This window comes from Labeo rohita, chromosome 20 (genome assembly GCF_022985175.1).
Source record: "Labeo rohita strain BAU-BD-2019 chromosome 20, IGBB_LRoh.1.0, whole genome shotgun sequence".
NCBI classification, from domain to species: Eukaryota; Metazoa; Chordata; class Actinopteri; order Cypriniformes; family Cyprinidae; genus Labeo; species Labeo rohita.
The window spans coordinates 20,094,457-20,114,571 of NC_066888.1; the positions used below are offsets into that span (position 1 = coordinate 20,094,457).

The 20,115-nt window shown below is 38.7% G+C and overlaps 1 protein-coding gene across 9 annotated transcripts in view; it reads left to right on the top strand.

Moving 5' to 3' along the window:
- Positions 1-20,115, top strand: part of otofa (otoferlin a) — a 74,234-nt gene that overhangs the window by 14,453 nt on the left and 39,666 nt on the right. For all 9 annotated transcript variants that reach the window (XM_051138727.1, XM_051138728.1, XM_051138729.1 and 6 more), the window contains exons 3-5: positions 8,915-9,003; positions 16,832-16,931; positions 18,769-18,965. In XM_051138727.1, the coding sequence (XP_050994684.1) occupies positions 8,915-9,003; positions 16,832-16,931; positions 18,769-18,965 (386 nt within the window). The remainder of the gene's footprint in view (positions 1-8,914; positions 9,004-16,831; positions 16,932-18,768; positions 18,966-20,115) is intronic.

The window sequence follows — 20,115 nt, forward strand, 5'->3', positions numbered from 1 at the left end:
AGAAAAAAATAGAGTATGAGATGGGGAAAGACTGAGAATGAACTCTGTTTCTCAGAGTTATCTCTAGCGAAATAGATTCCAGTCAAACAAGACACTGAGTGAATCCGTAATGCCACAGCTCTCTGAGCTCAAAGCTTGTGGCACCAGGATGGGGAGATCTTTTTTTCTTGGACAGAAAAATGCTTCCAACAGGATTATTCCATAACCTGTCCTGAATTTTCTTTTAATTTTGGGAAATGATCGTCAAATAATCTGACAACATGAAGTTAAACTTTATGTAGAATTATATTAGCTTGAGTATTGTCAAGTGTGACTCTACACATTGCAGTCATTTTCTTAATCATAATTTTTCATAAACAACATCTGTTCTTAAAACAGCGTAAATTTACAAGCAAGTTAAGACGTTTTGGAAGATATATATTGAATTTGACGTTTCATTTTCTTACTGTATTTCCTGTTTCAACCATGCATCTAACAAAATATGCTGTAGCTTATGCTTAGAACATTATGTGAGAGAATGTGCCATGCTATTTTTGTCCAATTAATTTTTATTTCCTGGGTTAATTAGTCATGGTGGGGAACTGTGGGCTAGCGGTACATCTTTATGTTGATGAATGCAGCCTTCTTACAAATGCTGTTACAAAAATATCTTTGAGCTGCAGATAATTTTCTTAATCAGTAGCCTTATCATCCACAAAGATAATTCAGAAGTATCTCTCATTTGATTTGCATCTATGGGCACAGTCACTGTGTTACGGTTGAGCTCCGTGCTGGATGGAACGAGACGAGAGACGAGATAACAAGCAAAATGATTTACTATAATCCTTTGGTAGTACAAGCAGGAACAGGCAGGAATATCCACACACGTAGTAACCTCCAACAACATTATGCAACAATAAAGACCGACAGAGAACTCAGGATACAAACAGGCTTATAAAGGGAAACTAATAATTGCAGACAGGTGAAGGGGATGACGCTAACGAGGGTAAACCAAAGCAGACAGATCGACGGGGGGAGACAATGGGAGAAACCAAAGAATACAAACAGACAGAACTGTGACATTACCCCCCCCTCTCACAAGGCGCGACTCGCGCCGTAACACATACACTGGGGTGGGGGGGTGGGCGCCCTGGAGGTCCGTGCTGGACAGACACCGGGTACTTAGGGGCGTACCTCCAGGGCGGATCAGGGAGTTCAGGAGGCCATGGTGGATCAGGGAGTTCAGGAGGCCATGGCCGGACAGACAGTTCAGGTGGCCATGGCAGATCCGGGGGCTCAGGAGGCCATGGCCGGGTAAACAGTTCAGGTGGCCATGGCGGGTCTGGGGGCTCAGGAGGCCATGGCCGGGTAAACAGTTCAGGTGGCCATGGCGGGTCTGGGGGCTCAGGAGGCCATGGCCGGGTAAACAGTTCAGGTGGCCATGGCGGGTAGCCCCCCCCCAAAATTTTCTTGGGGGAATTTACAGTACTGCCAGCCGTAGGGAGCGCTGGATGAGGTGCTGGCTCAGGAGGGCGCGCTGAAGGAGGAGCCGGCTCAGGAGGGCGCTGAAGGAGGAGCCGGCTCAGGAGGGCGCGCTGAAGGAGGAGCCGGCTCAGGAGGGCGCGCTGAAGGAGGAGCCGGCTCAGGAGGGCGAGCTGAAGGAGGAGCCGGCTCAGGAGGGCGCGCTGAAGGAGGAGCCGGCTCAGGAGGGCGAGCTGAGCAGAGCTCCGGCTCTGGAGGGCGAGCTGGGCAGAGCTCCGGCTCTGGAGGGCGAGCTGGGCAGAGCTCCGGCTCTGGAGGGCGAGCTGGGCAGAGCTCCGGCTCTGGAGGGCGAGCTGGGCAGAGCTCCGGCTCTGGAGGGCGAGCTGGGCAGAGCTCCGGCTCTGGAGGGCGAGCTGGGCATTGTCTTGGCTTATGAGAAGCACCAGGAACTTGATTTGACTCAGGAGATGTAGCCGTGACGTGACTTGACTCAGCCGTGACGTGACTTGACTCAGGAACCACAGCCGTGGCTTGACTTGGCTCAGTAGCTGCAGCTGCAACTTGACGTGACTCAGGAACTTGACTTGCCTCGGGAAACGCAGCTGCAATTTGACTTGATTCAGTAGCTGCAACTTGACTTGACTCGGGAAAACAGCTACAACTTGACTTGACTCAGGAAGGCTGGGCGGAACCAGCGGAGGGTTAAGAAGGCTGGGCGGAACCAGCGGAGGATCAGGAAGGCTGGACGGAACCAGCGGAGGCTCAGGAAGGCTGGACGGAACCAGCGGAGGCTCAGGAAGGCTGGACGGAACTAGCGGAGGCTCAGGAAGGCTGGACGGAACCAGCGTAGGCTCAGGAAGGCTGGACGGAACCAGTGGAGGCTCAGGAGGGCTGGACGGAACCAGCGGAGGCTCAGGAGGGCTGGACGGAACCAGCGGAGGCTCAGGAGGGCTGGACGGAACCAGCGGAGGCTCAGGAGAATTAGGGGAGATAATAGGAGCAGTGAACTCCAGTGGGATTGCCCTGTCCATAATGTTCATTTCAGCAATCATGACTGGGGACTTAGGCTTGGGGGCCATCTTGGCTTGGGGCTCAGGAACGGAGGCCATCTTGGCCGGGGGCTCAGGAACGGAGGCCATCTTACGTACAGATTCTGGCGTGGCGGCCATCTTGCGAGCAGGCTCTGGCGTGGCGGCCATCTTGCGAGCAGGCTCTGGCGTGGCGGCCATCTTGCGAGCAGGCTCTGGCGTGGCGGCCATCTTGCGAGCAGGCTCTGGCGTGGCGGCCATCTTGCGAGCAGGCTCTGGCGTGGCGGCTGCCATCTTACGTGCAAACTCTGGCGTGACAGCCATCTTGCGAGCAGACTCTGGCGTGGCGGCCATCTTGCGAGCAGACGCTGGCGTGGCGGCCATCTTGCCAGCAGACGCTGGCGTGGCGGCCATCTTGCCAGCAGACGCGGGCGTGGCGGCCCGAGGGACAGGGCTCTGGGCGGTGGCCGGCGAATTAGAGTGCGGGGATGAGGCCGGCCGCATCGGGCTGAGGACAGCGGTGGAGCTCTGGAGGATGACTGGGGATTTGGGACTGGGCTGACGGTTCGAGCCGTTGACACGGTATGTGGAGGTTCTCGGCTTAGGGCAGGCGGGCGCGTTGCGCTGTGTCTGGGAGGAGACTGGAGGATGAGACCTAATCGGACTCTGAACTTCTTCTACTTCAAAGTCAGATCCGTTTAAATAGAGAATCAGATTGATTAGCTCGATCAAGGGGAAACTACAAGTGGGAAGCTCGCAGCGTATTGTCTCATCATCCAGCCCCAAAACAAACACAGCGCCAAGAGAAGTTTCGTGCCAGCCTACCTGGTGGGAGAGCTCGATGAATTCCTCCACATACCGTTCCAACTCACGACCGCCCTGCCGCAGTCTCCACAAAGCTTCCTCAGCCCAACTCATCTTCTCTTTATATGGTCGGTCTTTCTGTCACGGATGCTGGTGCTGGATGGAAGACAGGATACAACGTACGGAACAAATCTAATTTTAATTACTTTCCCGAGGAACAGACAGGAACAAAGAGCGATATCCACACACGTAGTAACCTCCAACAACATTATGCAACAATAAAGACCGACAGAGAACTCAGGATACAAACAGGCTTATAAAGGGAAACTAATAATTGCAGACAGGTGAAGGGGATGACGCTAACGAGGGTAAACCAAAGCAGACAGATCGACGGGGGGAGACAATGGGAGAAACCAAAGAATACAAACAGACAGAACTGTGACACACTGTAATTGTAATTCCTTCCTCTCTTCATAGCCAGCAGCAATTGTAAGGGTGTTATTAATGATTGTAAAAGGTTTGTTGCAACTTGACACAGGTTCATTAATATTGTTTGTAATTATTCTTTATCAGAACTCCAGGTAGTAACAATGACAAACATCCACTATTTATCAACACATTTCCCATTTAAAGGATTACTCCACTTTCAGAATAAAAATATCCTGATAGTTTACTCACCCCTCCAAGATATTCATGTCTTTCTTTCTTAATCGCAAAGAAATTACTTTTTTTTCTGGAAAACATTCCAGGATTAGTGGACTTTGGTGGTGCTCAATGGATTGAAGGTTAAAAATGCAGTTTCAATGCAGTTTCAAAAGTTCTAAACGATCCCAGCTAAGGAATAACGGCGCGATTCCACTGGCACGTATAGCGAAGGCGGCGGACCGAGCATTTTCAATTCATTCCTATAGCAGTTGAGCTTAAACGCTCTTGTGGTGCATTATGGGATTGAAAGAGGTGCAGAGAAAGCATTGAGAGCAGCTGAGAGCGTCAAAAAGGTTAGGCATTCCTCAACTTAATGCATATTTTGAGCAAAAAACGCCAGACGACAACCAATCGCTGTGAAAAGTAGGTAAGGCAAGATTTTGACTTATGTTTCCGAGTGTTTGCAGAACTGGTGGATTACTGAGCTGAAATCACATTTCACTGAAAAAGTCATGCAAAAGTAAATGCACTTTGCATGCTTTCATTACATGCTATGGCACCAATAAAGTGTTTAGTTTGCGCATCTGTGATGCGCATGCATATATACTCTGCACTCCGTTTCAAGACAGTTGGGGTATGTCAAAAAACTCTCATCTCATTTTGATCCTCCCTGCACGTTCACTTTGTGAACACTGGGTCAGTACTTCTGCAGTGATGTAGGACGTTCTAAAGTTGGAGGAGAAAATTAAATGGGAATTTTTTGACATATCCTAACTGTACCCTAACAGATTTACTCTCACAGTACAGAGCACAGCTTTTTTTGACGCTTTTTTATGATGCTATCCACAGGAATCCACTACAATGTTTAAGGGAGGTGGGGTGGGGGGATTCCAGTTTTTCTAGGTCTGTGCGTGCAACAAGTTGGCGGGAAATATACTAATGTTTCATGTTGACGTCAACTTAAAACAGCTTAAGATTCTTTTTAAAACGACTCGTTTACATGACTCGAAATCGACTCTTTCTTTTGAAAGACAATAACTTTAAACACGGAGCACTTTCAGATTTACAACTTTGCCGGATGTGTTCATTGACTTAGAGCTGTGTTACACACTGTATGAAAGGTCATTTATGAAAGGGGCACTTTAATTTAGATTTGTGATGAGCTGTAATATCCCATCAGACAATTTCAAGTATGATTAAATATCTCACAAAATGCTTTTAGTGATATTCTCAGTGATATGCTTGTGTGATAATGGTTGGGATTTGTTTTAAGCGTATGACTTTATGCAGCTTGTAGTCATGCTAGTGATTTCTAATAGCTTCCAGATTTTTTTTTTAGATCCACAGGGAGCATAAAGCATTTTCAAGAGATGACCCTTATCTCAGCTCTTCATTTTCTTAATTCTTGCCCATACTCTCAGAACCGCCTCTCACCTCACGCTTTCTAATAAATGTACTGAAGGCCAAACGTGCACGAGGGATTGTAGAGATGAGTGAGTTTAAAATAAGCCCTCACTGCCAGCTATTCCTTTCTCTCTAATGAGCAACTCCATCTCCTATTGTTTATTCTTCCTCATATTTTACACCGTCTGTGGGAGTGAATATAGATGCTGCACTGGAGCTGGGGGATTTGAGGGGAAAATCCTCATTTTGCTTGGCTGGACTTTGCCCCGTGGGTATTTCGCTCAGACAGTGAAGCTAAGCAAAGCGCACAATTCCTGCAGTACTCCATCAGCGGCTCCTCTCTGTAGATTTCGCATATAGACCTGTGCTGCAGTCTGTGCAGCTGTTCAAGTGTGAATGGAGGCGGTTTCTTCTAGTAAATCTTGCACACATGCTCCCTTCAGCCTTTCATGTTCAACATGACTTCACAGTTTCCATACATGCCATATGACTCCTTTTAAGACCCTCCCGTGTTCCAGTTTTTTCCCTTCAGTGTTATAAATTGTTCAGATGTTTGCGTTTGGCTACGCATCTCTCCCTCTGTAGTGCCAGTCGTGTCTCTCATCGCATTAACTGCTCATACTGTGATGGGAACCCATAACGTTCAAATAGAAAAATGATCCTAATGTGTTCGGAATTAAAGACTGTGGGTGTCCTGTTTACAGAAGTTTGCTGATGTGTGTGTGTTAGTGTATGTGGTTAATAACAGCATCCTATGTACGACAACAAAGCTCAACAAGAACGTTTTTCATTATATTTCACTTAGATTCTTAAATAAGTTATTTCTTTGTGTAAACCTCATTTCCATAGCACAATGACAACAAACTGTTGTAAACCAGCAGTTTTTGGTTGAAATATACTGTATGTGTATCACAGTTGGACGTAGGTATCCTTTTTACACAATATTTATGAGATTAAAATGTCAGCAAGGAGCCATCTAGGTAATTTTAGCTACAATTATTTTCCATCTGCATGGATTCATCTAATCATTTCTGCACACGGATGAAACTAGCAGCCTTATTATGTTGTATTTACTTTCATATTTGTTCCACTTGTTCCACGCTCTTTGTTACAGGGTTAATGTCTGTTTGCTTTTTAAAAAGAGATGGAAATAGGCATTGGATCTACTGCAGACTTGTTTTTCTCTAGTGTCTCTGGTCATGTACACAGTTAAAACTTTAAAGAAACCTCCCTGAAATGTGAATATGTGAATACTGTTGAATTTTCTTTCTTAGTGAAAATATTAAGGTAATGTAAAATTAATACTTATATTTAGCAAGGATGAATTCAGATGATCAAAAGTGACAGTAAAGACATTTATAATGTTGCGAAAAATAATTTTGAACTTTCTATTTATCTAAGAATCCTGAAAAAAAAATTGCCAAAAAAAGTTACAAATATAAAAAATGTAATATATATATATATATATATATATATACACACACAAAAAATATATAATTTTGCAAAAAATATCAAGCAGCATAACTGTTTATAAGTGTAATAATAATACAAAAAAATATATGTTACTTGAGCACCACATCAAATTTCTGAAATTTCTGAAGGATCATGTGACACCGAAGAATGGAGTAAAGACCATCAAAATAAATTGCAATTAGCTGTAGTTTGTTAATTGTAATAATATTTGCAATATCTGTATCTGTAGCAATCTCAAAATAATTTTTATCTGTATTCGGATAAAATTTGGAAATGGCTGGGGCTTGAACCAGAAGTTTGTTGGATTACATGAGAAGTCAGTAATCTAAGTCAGAGAAGTCACAATTCTGACTTTTTTTCCTCAAAACTCACAATTGCAGGTTATAAAGTCAGTTTTGAGTTTATATCTCACAGTTCTGATAAAACAAGTCACAATTGTGAGATATGAACATGCAATTCTGAGAAAAAAGTCAGAATTGCAAGTTAATTGCAAGATACAAACTCACAATTGTGATAAATAGTCAGAATTGTGAGATAAACTCGCAATTGTGACTTTTTTCCTCAGAATTGTGAGTTCACAAATGAGTTCACAATTCTGAATTTATGACACACAACTTTTTAAGTCTTTTTTGAGTTTTTAAGTCAGAATTGTGATATACAGGTCCGGTTTCACAAACAGGGCTTAGACTAAACCAGGGTTAGGCCATAGTTCAATTAGGACATTTAAGTAGTTTTTATAAATGTGCCTTAGTAAAAACATTACTGGTGTCCATCTAAAGAAAAGAAAGGCACTGATATATTTTAACATCAGTCAGTGAAAGTTTCTTTCAGTGTAAACAGCTCAGACTTACATTTTAGCCTAGGACTAGGCTTAAGCCTTGTTTGTGAAACTGAGGGATAAATTTGCAATTTTGAGAAAATATAATTTTTTCCTCCTCAGAACTGGACTTTATAACTTGCAGTTGTGAAGATATATCTCACAATTTTGAGAAAAAAAGTCAGAATTGCGAGATATAAACTTACAATTGCGTCAAATTCTGACTTTATATCAGGCAATTCTGACTTTGTTTTTCAGAATTTGATTTATTTACACCTTCGACAATTTGCCTGTCGAATGCAGCTGTCACTCCTGTAAATAACCAAACTCTGTGTTCAAAACAGGATTAAACAGAAGTGACAACCGCATTTACCTGCATATGGCCTCGGTGACTTTTTATCCACACAAACAACAAATCTCATTCCCCTAGTCAGAGCATCCTGGCCAGTCTCAGCACTGCACTGATTTATTTGGCAAGAAACATTGTGGTCCCACAGCCTGGCAGTGGAGTACCGCTATTCTCCGCCTCAGCAGCCCTTGGGGCAGCCCGTTTGTCTGTATAGATTAGTGCGGCAGATGGGAGTCCATGTTCTGGGATCAGGAGAAAGCTAATGCATCATCCCACTGTTAAGAGCCTGAGTGCCATAAAAGACTCCCGTGGTGTCATAGATTGCAACAATTAGTTTAAAAGGGAATGCAAGTGGGTCATCCTTCAGTATGCTATATAATATTCACACTGAAATCCATAATAAAGTTTGGGAAGTTAATGACAAGTGAATGGCCAGTGACTAGTGTATTTAGATTGAATTTGGTTATAATAGACAAAAATGGGTGTATTAATAATAAAGCACCATAATACTATGTTTATAGATGTGAAAATGATCTGGCAGTTTCTACCTCAGAGTAAAAAAACATATTTTACAATTACAATTTTATATCTCACAGTATGACTATTAGTTATTTTAAACTTTATCTCACAATTACAGTATTGATAACATTCAGCTGTTTATTTTCTGTTGTGTCGTTAATGATTTCCTGCAGAACACTTCCTTTTTAAGTCAGATTAGGGTTTTATTGGAATGTCAATAATGGTTCAGATAATTGGGTTGTTTTGGTTTGATATAAAAAGAAATTACAGTCTACATAATAGTGGATTTTTGGTGCTAGAGCTCTTTTGGATTTTATATTATCTCAATAAAGTGTAGATAATTAGGAAAGGTCTACAGTCTGTTTAAACAGATTAAACAGATTGATTTTAGTCTTTGTTTGGTTTGTTTTCCAGGCGTTCCGTTGGCCAATTGGGAGTCAGGTGGACGGCGACGAGATGCTGGAGATCCAAGTGTTTAATTACAGCAAAGTCTTCACTAACAGGTATGAGAATCCAATACATTTGCTCTGCAACATCAGATCAGCTAAAAGAGATTTATTGACACATACATGTATAGATTTAAAAGGCTATATTTAGGAAATACAATATAATCAAGACATATACAAGGCTTATTGAAGTCTAAAGAAGATATTGAGTGAAGCAAGGCTATAAAAAAAGCCTAAATACATTTTCATTTAGTTCAAGTAATTAACATTCAAGGCTTCAACCTGTGGTCTCCAAACAAACTCCAGCAACACAGCACTGGTTATTTAAATATTCTCTTTGGCAAACTAAAGCTTGTTTGTTTTGCAGCAAGTCTTTGTTATTTCCATCTGACCATATAGGAACTCATAACTCATAATTACTGAACTTTTTGTGATGCTGGTTTTCCTAATCTATTTTGACAGCCCAGTTGCAGGCTTTGCGATCAACTGTATATTAATTATATATTTATATATAACAAAAAAATGCAAGGCCTGCAACTGAGCTGTCAATATATATGTATTATAGTACATAAGTATTATAGTATTTTATAGTAAGATTTTTGATGTTTTTAAAGAGGTCTTTTCTTCTCATCTAGGGCTACAGTTATTTGATGAAAAATACTGAAAAAACAGTAATATTTTGAAATATTATTGCAAATTAAAATACCGGTTTTCTAGTTTAATATACTTTAAAATATATTTTATTCCTGTGATGCAAGGCTCTATTTTCAGCATCATTAGTCCAGTCTGTGTTACATGATCCTTCATCATTCTAATATGCTGATTTATTATCAGTGTTTGAAACAGTTGTACTGCTTTTTTTTTTTTTTTTTTTAGTTTATTAATTGCATGTGATACTTTTTCAGGATTATTTGATGAATAAAAAGAAAAAAACAAAAAACACATAAACAAACAGCATTTTTTTTTCTTTTGTAACAATATAACATTCAAAGTTTTCTTTCTTTATAAGAAATTAATACTTTTATTCAGCAAGGATGTGTTAAATTAGAAAGTGATAGTAAAGACTTATACTGTTGGAAAACATTTATATTTTTGAATAAATGCTTATTCATCAAAGAATCCTGAAAAAAGTATCACAGGTTTCGAAAATTCCATATTAAGCAGCACAGCTGTTTCCAACATTGATAATAAATCAGAATATTAGAATGATTTCTGATCATGTGACAATGTAGACTGCAGTAACAGCTGATGAAAATTCTGAAATTATTTTTTAAAATATATTGAAATAGAAAACTTATTTTAAATTGCAATAATATTTCATAATACTATTTTTTCTGTATTTATGGTCAAATAAATTTGATGAGCATAAGAAGCTTCTTTAAAAAAAACATTAAAAATCTTACTAATCCCACTTCTATGTGTTTGTGTGTGTGTATATTTTTAGATTTTAAAAATGATTTTATAAACAACGATTTGAATGTTTCTCTTCATGTCAATTAATGTATTAATAAGAAGTTTTAATAGTATTATAACGTTTTATTATTTTCTTTCTTAGTAGAGTGGCAGTATAAAAGCCACTTTAATTTATAGTTGATTACATTTGTTATAATATAAATTCTGATGTATGCTTTATAACATTCATGGGATATGAATGAGAGAGCAGACACAGGATAGAGATCGACCCTATCAGTTCTGGTTACAGTATTTTCTAGAAACTTGATGGGATGCAGTCTTTTTTTCTGTACCTGTACCTGTCAGTCTTCAGCCAGCCTGTGAAGTTTCCCCCACTGCTCTTTTTCTGAAGAAGTGCTGTGGTGTGTTTCCATCCACTGTCTTCCTCACTGGTGGATAGGCTGACAGTCATTAATAGCGGTTCTCCACTGAATGATGTGTAAATTCTGTGCCCTGAAAGGTGTGACACAGGTAGACGTCAGTGTGTGTATGTGTGTGCGGGTGTATGTATGGTTAACATTATGCCGTTTCACTAGAATACATCATATTGCAGATTGATTTGAGATGATAGGTTGCAGTGGTGTTAACAGAGTCTCTGTCGCTCTTGCTTGTGAGCGAGTCTGATGTCTCTTCCAATCTAAGTCACTTCCATTTCAACTGGTTTGGCTACACTGACGTGACTAAGTAAGTCAACAGCTGTCGTGAGTGCCAGTAGAAAAATCTACCATGACTATTAAGTTAATTTAATTATGGCGTGCAATTAATGGTCAGTGCTTTGTTTTGTTATCATAGGCATTGTTTTGAGATCACAGACGTCTGTTGTGATCTGAATGACACCTGTGAATGTATAAGAAAAGCATCTGCTAAATAATTCATGTGCCACCGTGACATATGTTAACCACGCAGCTCATTAGCTATTTGTTTGTTATTTACAGGTGTAATTTCTATCCATCATATGCATTACGTACTGTAGCTGACCGTATCGACAAACACCATGTGATATCCTGAGCTTTGCAAACTCAGTAGATCAAGACAAAACACCAGGTGTAAGACCCATGTGTAGCTCAGAAACTCTATCTTCTTTATGAAAGACTTTAACGTGATACATTAGAGATGAAGATTTCCTAGCCTTGGAAAGATTCATTCAACAGTGCCGTTGTTATTTTATGACCAACTGACCACCAGGTGGTGACATTGGAGATTTCTGCAAAGGCATTAATAGGATGTTGTCCTGCAATTAAAGTCAATATGAGAAGAATTCAAATAACTCAAAAGAGACAGTAATGACATGTATAATGTTACAAAAGATTTCTGTTTTAGATAATTGCACTTTTGTGCTTTATCAAAGAATCCTGAAAAAAGCATCATATTTGTGATACTTGAGCACCAAATCAGCATATAAAAATGATTTCTGAAGGATCATGTGACATTAAAGATTGAAGTAATGGCTGGTGAAAGTGCAACTTTGCCATCACATGAATAATTTACATTTAAAAATATCTTAAAATGTAAAACTTTATTTTAAATTAATGTAATGAGGAAAAAGAGTTTTAATTTAACGGAAGTATGAATGTTTTAAATTGTCACTGTGTTTTAAAAAGTAGTGGGGAGTTAGTTTAAAAGTAAGCCTAGGTTTTATAACAAAGTAATCTAACATTTTGTATCAGTGGACATATATCAGAAGTTGGGCTGCATTTTCATGAATTTAATTTAGTGATATAACTGGAAGAGAGAGCTGTGCAGGAGAAAGAGCACTTCTGCTTTATAACAGGATCTGCTGCCGATGACAGCTACAGCGAATATGCAGAAAAACGTCAAATTCTGGCTCCGACATGGCCACTCATTATATTACATGCTAATGAAGTGAAAACTCCTGCTCGGCAGTTCCTTGGTATTAGATATGTCCCAGCTGTGAGTTATTTTTTCCCCATTTTCAACAGAAGAAAGGGTAATTTTCCTGCTTAATGTCTGTAGTGGTTATGGCCTTCACACTAACAGTAGCTGTAATATTAAAACAGTAAAGTAGTAAAAAGAAGTCAAGACTGGTTACACTTATCATTTAGAGCACAGATCAGATCACAAATTATCAGAAATCAGCTTGAGAGTATCATATGAATAAGTCTAAATTGGTTTCAGTTAGTGCTCTCTATCGATTAAAAAAAATAACTTATTAATCGCACATTTTTTTCTGAAATTGACTGCGATTAATCGCAATAAATCCCACCCTGTCACAGTCCAGTAACTTTCCTTGTTTCGATGCCGAAGCAGGGATGTAAGTTAGACAAGAATATCTCCGATTGAGCGACTGAGGTGTTGTGTTGCTGGATGTAATAATGAACATAGTGGTCGTCATTTATTCCCGACATCTGAGGCGCTGAAGATGCAGCAGATTACATTTGTTTGTGAATGGAATGCGCCTCCCGATCTACATATATCCGTCTATGTTCGCGCGAATCATTCATGATCCAGCTTCACTTACAGCAGAAGTGTGTATAAGCCTTTTTTTATGAATCTTTGCGATCGCCTTTCCTTATAACATGGTAGTTAGGAAGTTTACCGGCTAAACACGGCTAAACGCGGCTAAACGCGGCTAAACGCGGCTAAATGCGGCTAAAGTAAACAAGATCGTCATTCCACAGAGAGAAGAGAGGGGCGGGGCGAGCAGAGCTCATTTGCATTTAAAGGAACAACCCCTTAGAATGAGATGATTTTTGCAGAGCTCATTTTGACAAGGTAAAAAGGGTGTTGTTTTACACTACCACTGAGAAATTTTAGCCAAAGTATATTATAGACTTTTCATTAAGACCCTGAAGAATCATATCAGCTTGGGGAAGATGGGCATCCGCTGACCCCTTTAAAGTCTCTACTAATGAGCTGACAAGTTGAATTGGGTGTTTTAGATGAAGGAGACAGTGCTGGGGTGCTCCAGGACAGTTTTGAAAACTGCATTTCAGAGACAAGTTCTTAAATCTGAAACAAATACTTACATTCATGCACAGTTTTAAGGAAGCTTTAAGTGCCTTTTTGGTAACTTTTGACCTAACTTTTGACCTTTTGGTGCCTTTTTGACCTAACTGACGACATAATGACATTGTATGCTTGTAGTAGTTTTATTTACGCTTTGAATACAGCATGCATCACTGCATTTGTGCATGCATTTGAAGAGAACGTGCTACGAGCACAATATACCGGCTGACAGGACAGGTAAATTTGTTTTTACTTACATATGGCCTGACATAATTTTATCTGACCGAAGTTCACAGTAGTTCTGCTGAAACTGCCTCATCATCAGTATCTTTCCCACGCTTGTTTGAGCATAAAGATGTTCTACGTCTAAATAAACACAATTCTTGTCAAGAAAAAAGAGACAGAAGCAGCAGTTGTGAGTGGGGTGGCTCCACCCTGTGTTAAATATTTTTAAGGTCAAACTGGAAAACGAATACGTTAACAGGCTAATTTTGACAGCACTAGTTTCAGCATGAAAAACAAATGTGGGAAAGCAATATAGAAAAACTGGTGGTTGGGTAATGCTTGAAAAACAACTTTTTATTTTACCTCAGGAAATGTGGATATGTGCATTTGTAATTGAAGCCCCATACATGGTCTAGTTGTAAAATTACTGCAGGCTGATAGATATTTTATCTTTAGCTGTTCATTTCTAAACACACACACAGTTAGTCAAAGGGTTGTGAATTCTCCAGTTCTGACCTCTGCAACAAAAGGCTAGTGACTTGACAAGGCAGGGCGCAGTAAATTATGAAGCAGATGAAAGTCAATTGTCTGTTGTTTGTTCAGAAGATCAATAATGTATGTGGGGTCTTTAGAAAAGTTGATCAGGAGCCAGAACCTGATCCAGGATCAGTGAATTATTCACCCGTGGATGCGTGCAGTTCACTGACAGTCACAAAGCAGTTATTTCACCACTGAACTGGGCACATATCAATCACAATGGTCTTTTTTCCCTTATCGAGTCCCTCTGGATGAACAGTAGTGCTGAGTGTGTCATTTCACATCCAAAAGCTGTAGCTGTAGCTCAGAGGCAGGTGCTAAAAGTGTTAGCCGTTTAATGGGTTTTCTCATCATATTCCCTGACTACATGGATAGATACGCCTGTCTTTCTCTTCCTGACAGTGATGCAGTAATAGACAAGAGACAGTGTGTGTAAGCTAACTACATGTGGCATTTAATTGTTCAGTCCACAGCTTTGGATTGCTTTGGTTCACTGCCTGTCACTTTTAACACAGAGAGTTGAGTTAACAATCAGAACAAAGGCACATCACTATCTCCCATGTGTTTGTTAATCTTCTTATGTTATGATCTGTGTGTCTGTGTGCTTCTAAACTCATAACAGAGAATGTGGTTACATAAAAAGCGTGTGTTTGTGTGGCTGGGAGTGATTGCAGGTTTTTTGTTGAAATAAACAATTTAAACTTGAAATCCTTTTTATTGGAATATGTTTACGTGATTCATAGAGTAAAAGAGTTTTTTAACAATACATCCAATTTAGTAATATTTTCCCAATTAGTTTTTTTTTCTGTAACAAATTTTGTTAAATATGCACTCAGTATATTTTTCCTGACTAAAAATAAATTAATAATGCTTTTAATGAACACTTTTATTCAGCAAGGACACACTAAATTGATTATAAATGACAGTGATGACTTTTAAATTGTTAAGATATCCTTGAAATAAAAACTGATATTTTTACATTTTCTGTTTATCAAAAAGTCCTGGAAAAAATCTATCATGATTTTCATAAAATGTAACTATTTCCGCAATATAAGAAACACAACCGTTTTCAAGTGTGATCATAATAAGAAATTTTGGTCATGGTTTATTTTATTTTCTTGCGATTAACAAACCATTAACTACGGCTTTTGCCTTAAACTCCTAATTTGCTTATTATTAATCGTTACTAAGGTAGTTGTTAAATTCAGGTATTGGGTAGGATTAAGGATCTAGAATATGGTCATGCAGAATAGGTGCTTTATAAGTACTAATAAATAGCCAATATGTTAATAATAGGCATGCTAATAAGTAAGTAGTTAATAGTGAGAATTCTTCCCTATACTAAAGTGTTACCGAAATTTTCTTGAGCACCAAATCAGCGTATATAAATGATTTATGAAGGATTTTTAAAGGAATAAATTACATTTTAAAACGTTAAAAATAGAAAACTGTGTTCGACATGACCATATTCTGCATCCAAAGTCCTACCCAGTATACCTAAACTTAACAACTACCTTACTAACTATTAATAAGCAGTAATTAGGAGTTTACCGCGGCAAAAGTCATACTTTGTTAATAGTGAGAACTGGACCTTAAAATAAAGTGTGACCAAAATCTTACCAACTTTAAACTTTTAAACAATATTATAATTAATCATGCACTGTAAAAAAAAAAAAAAATCAACTTAAAAAAGTAAGTGTTTGTGCTGCCTCAGAAGTTTAAGTTTAGTCAACATGAAATGTTAAGTTGTGCTACATGAAAACATGGATATTTGAGTAAACTTATTTAAGTTGAAACAGCTTTTTTAAGTAGTTTTTTTTACAGTGTGGCTGACAGCTAATAATGGTATAAATAGTATAACTAATAAATAGTATAATAAGTATAAAAATAGATATAAAACAGCCGGTAAAAAATATATTGTCTTTGAAGTTCATGATATTCATCTTAGCTTTATATACTTCAAATATTTTATTTCATGTATAGAGTCTATCTTTGTGTGTGTGTGTGTGTGTGTACTGGTATTCATTATGTTATGGCAAAGGCTATAGAAATACAAAGACTTTTTTGCACATTGGCTGGTCTAGCCTGAAAAATAAGCTTATTAAATGCTATTTGAAACAACATTCACATTCAGATTTTGTTGCTTATTTGAAATATGTCATTTAATTGCAAGTTCAGCGAGCCATTTTTAAGATTTCAGGATTTCCCCATTCATTTAGATAGGACTTTGTCTTGTATGAGCTGCCTCAGACATTGCAAATATGGCTGCAGAGTGAACAGACTTTCCTTGAAAGGGACTTTGGTTATGGTTATGGTGACCAAATGTCCCCACAAGTATAATACCAGTAAATTTTGTCTTTGTGGGGACATTTTTTAGGTACCCATGAAGAAACAAGCTTATAAATCATACAAAATGAAGTGTTTTGAAAATCTAAAATGCAGAATTTTTTCTGTGAGAAGTAGGGTTATTATTAGTGGTGTAGAGTTAGGGTAAGGACATGCCTATAGAATGTCTGTGTGTGTGTGTGTGTGTCACAGTGTTGCTATTTTTTATTCTCTTTGTAGCTGTCACAGTGTATCTGCCTCACTGTGACCAAACCACCCTTATAAGTTCAGTGCACATTGGTCCAGACCGAAGTGAGTGAAGGAAAGTATTTGATTATCATTTAACACAGCTGTCTGACTGATCTTTTTGTGTTTGCAGGTTAATTGGCACTTTCCGCATGGTTCTGCAGAAGGTGGTGGAGGAGGGTCACTTGGAAGTGTCTGACACTCTTATTGACGACAATAACACAGCCATACGGGTGAGACGTGAGGATCGCAGGCAGTGTGTGTGTGCATGTTTATGTTCTGGTCTGACAGATCAGAAATGCTCCTTTTCCATATAACAAACCCACACACAAGAACATCCATTCACGTATTTCACCACAGGGGTCTGGTTTTGCAAAACCTGCACAAAAACATTGTTGTCATGGTTACATTTCTACTCAGAGGCTATTCAGCTTTATTTCTCTCTCTCTGTGATATCCACCATCCATCATGTGTAGGTTGATTTCTGTATGGGTGCTGTCTCTATGCATCAGGATAATTAATTGTGGTACGATAAGACTTTAGTATAGGGACCAATTCTCACTATTAAATAGTTGCTTATTAGCATGCCTATTATTAACATGTTTGCTGTTTATTGGCAACAACTACCTTATTAACTATTAATAAGCATGACATTAAGACTTTATTGAGGAAGAAGTCGTAGTTAATGGTTTGTTAATAGTGAGAACTGGACCGTAAAATAAAGTCTGACCTTAATTGCTTGATCAAAAAATTTCACTGTTTAGGTGGAGGTGTTATTTTAAAATTATTTTCTCCATTAAGACTCCTTTGGTTGTTAAGCTGCTGCAATTTCAGCCAAAATCTTACCAATAAAATTGTTTGGTCATTGCTCCTTTTAAACATTTTTGAGCTAAGTGGATTATTATCCATAATTTCCATTTGCCTAAATGTGTTCAATTTTGGTCTTCCACAAATTATTTGCTTTAAATTTGAAACTCTGTCATTATCTGCCCACCCTCATGCTACTCAGAACTTGTTGACTTTTTTCCCACAGTGCAACAAAGAATAAGTTATTATTAAAACACCAAAGCTGTTATGCAACACTACGCATAGTTGATCACTGGCTGGTCTTGGTCATATTTTATCTTGCTTAGGGCAATGCAGTGCCATTCATTAATTTTCCAGGACACTGAATAGAAGCTTCCTGAAAGTGAACTAAAATACTGTGGGTAGGAAAACAACAAATTTGCTAAAACGAGAGTAGCCATAAGACATTCTATCAGCTGTATTACCAAGAAAAGTCAGTCTAAACTATTTACATATTGTTGAGTAACGCTATATCAGATGTTTCTCCTCCATTTCTATCTATTTCATACTTGAGCCAATGCAATACTTACATTATTGTAACATTTCAATGTTTTTAGCATCAAAAACGCAACTTTTATATAATGAAAGCAAGAAATTGTACTTCTTCATTAATGGCTTGTACTCTCACTATAAACTATAAACACTTTTTTTTAAATGTATTTTTTCTTTTTCTGTTGAGATGAGACACCAGGAAAGCTTGAAATTTCTCTTGGTTAATTAAAGCATGGGTTATATCTAAGTGAAGTTCCAGCATGGCTCAAGTTCCCTACTTTGTATGACGTGCCCTTGGGAGAAGTGACCATCAGGCAGTTGACAGGGATAAGTTGGACTGAGGCTAAATTGTTCCTTGTTCCTCCTAATGAGTTTGTAAACATGAGAAGGAAAGGTTAACTGATGCTGACAGACTGATACTGCCACACGGGTTAGCATGACCCTAACCCTAACATTTAACTCTAACACCTAACCCTAAACCTTATCGCTCTCTTTGTCAGGTTTAGACAAGTATCTTTATTGCTGGTGAAACCTGTGAACTAGTTGGTGTTTACTTAGTAATTCATTTCAGTTTTGTGCAGAATTTACTTTAAATAAAATGCACAATAAGACATATATTTAATTTTTTTTAAATTTGTAATAACAAGATAATAAATGTACATATTATATTATTTTTTCAATTATTTTATTTATTTATTTATTTATTTGTTTATTTACATTTTGTATTTTCAGACAAGTATTTCCATAGAGATCAAATATCAGACCATGGACGGGAGTGTGAAGGTGTGGAGCGATGGTGAATTCCTTGATATTCCAGACGACTGTGATGGAACTTTCCAGTTTGAGACAGACAGTCTACTCTCTGGACGCAGCCAGAGCTCCGGGATGTCACCTGGACGAACTATCCATGGGATTCCCACATTCCGCAAGTAAGTGTGTCATCTTAGCCAGCCACAGTTAACACAGTCACCCTCATCATTATCCTCTGTAGGCAGTGGCACAGTTAAAATTAAAGGGTATCCTGGGTATTAAGACTTCTATGGCTTATATAACTTAAATAATGTCTTTTACTGAAATATATAGTAGAAAACCCATAAAAGACTTATGTTATTTAAAAAACCTGCATCGTTTCATGCATATTTTGGATTATGGGGGGTATTATTTAGATGATGTGAAATGGTTGCACTCGGTAAGCTACTGGCGCTACCTGAGGCTATTTTTACCACAACACAACTCTGAATACACAACTTGGAAAATAAAATACTGATACAATGCCACATTGTGTGGCTTTTGGTTGTAATTTTTTAGTCAAAGGGCAACAAGAGAAGCTATGTAAGTCTTTACCAGTGGTGGGAATAACGGCGTTATAAATAAACGGCGTTACTAACGGCGTTATTTTTTCAGTAACAAGTAATCAAACGAATTACTGTTTCCTACGTCACAATGCCGTTACCATTACTGCCAATAAAATACGGCGTTACTATAATTTATTATAATATTATTATAATTTTATTTTTCAGTTCATCTGAATGGATGCGCAGCGTACCTGTATTTGACGAGCTGTAAACTCTAGTGTGAAGGCACACGACTAGCCGTCACTTTGTCTCACACACCCAAAGAAAGATACAGAGCGACAGAGTCTTATACCATGCAGAATTGACACGCTACGTGTAAACGATATTCTTTGTTGTATTTTCCTCTCAAAACAACGGAGCTCCTTTGGAATACTTCAGCTTTTAAGAACTGCTGGTTTCTCAAATCAGTAGGTGGAACTAATGTGCAAACAGCAATCTCATTGGCTGGCCCTCACCTATTATCGTCCCTGTTTTGATTACAGCAAATCAGTTAGAGCAAACGCAGACAACGTGATTAATATTCATGAACCCAGCAGCTCATTAAACCTTAGTGTGTTTAATATTGTTATTAATAGTAGAATTCATGGTAGTAACAACACGTTCATAGAAACACTAAATTACAAACAATATCACCACCAGTCCTAAGTTCAGTCAACATGACAAACATGCATTCATACATGGTTATTCTAATTACTAAAGTTCTAATGGCTAAAGTTGAATGCTA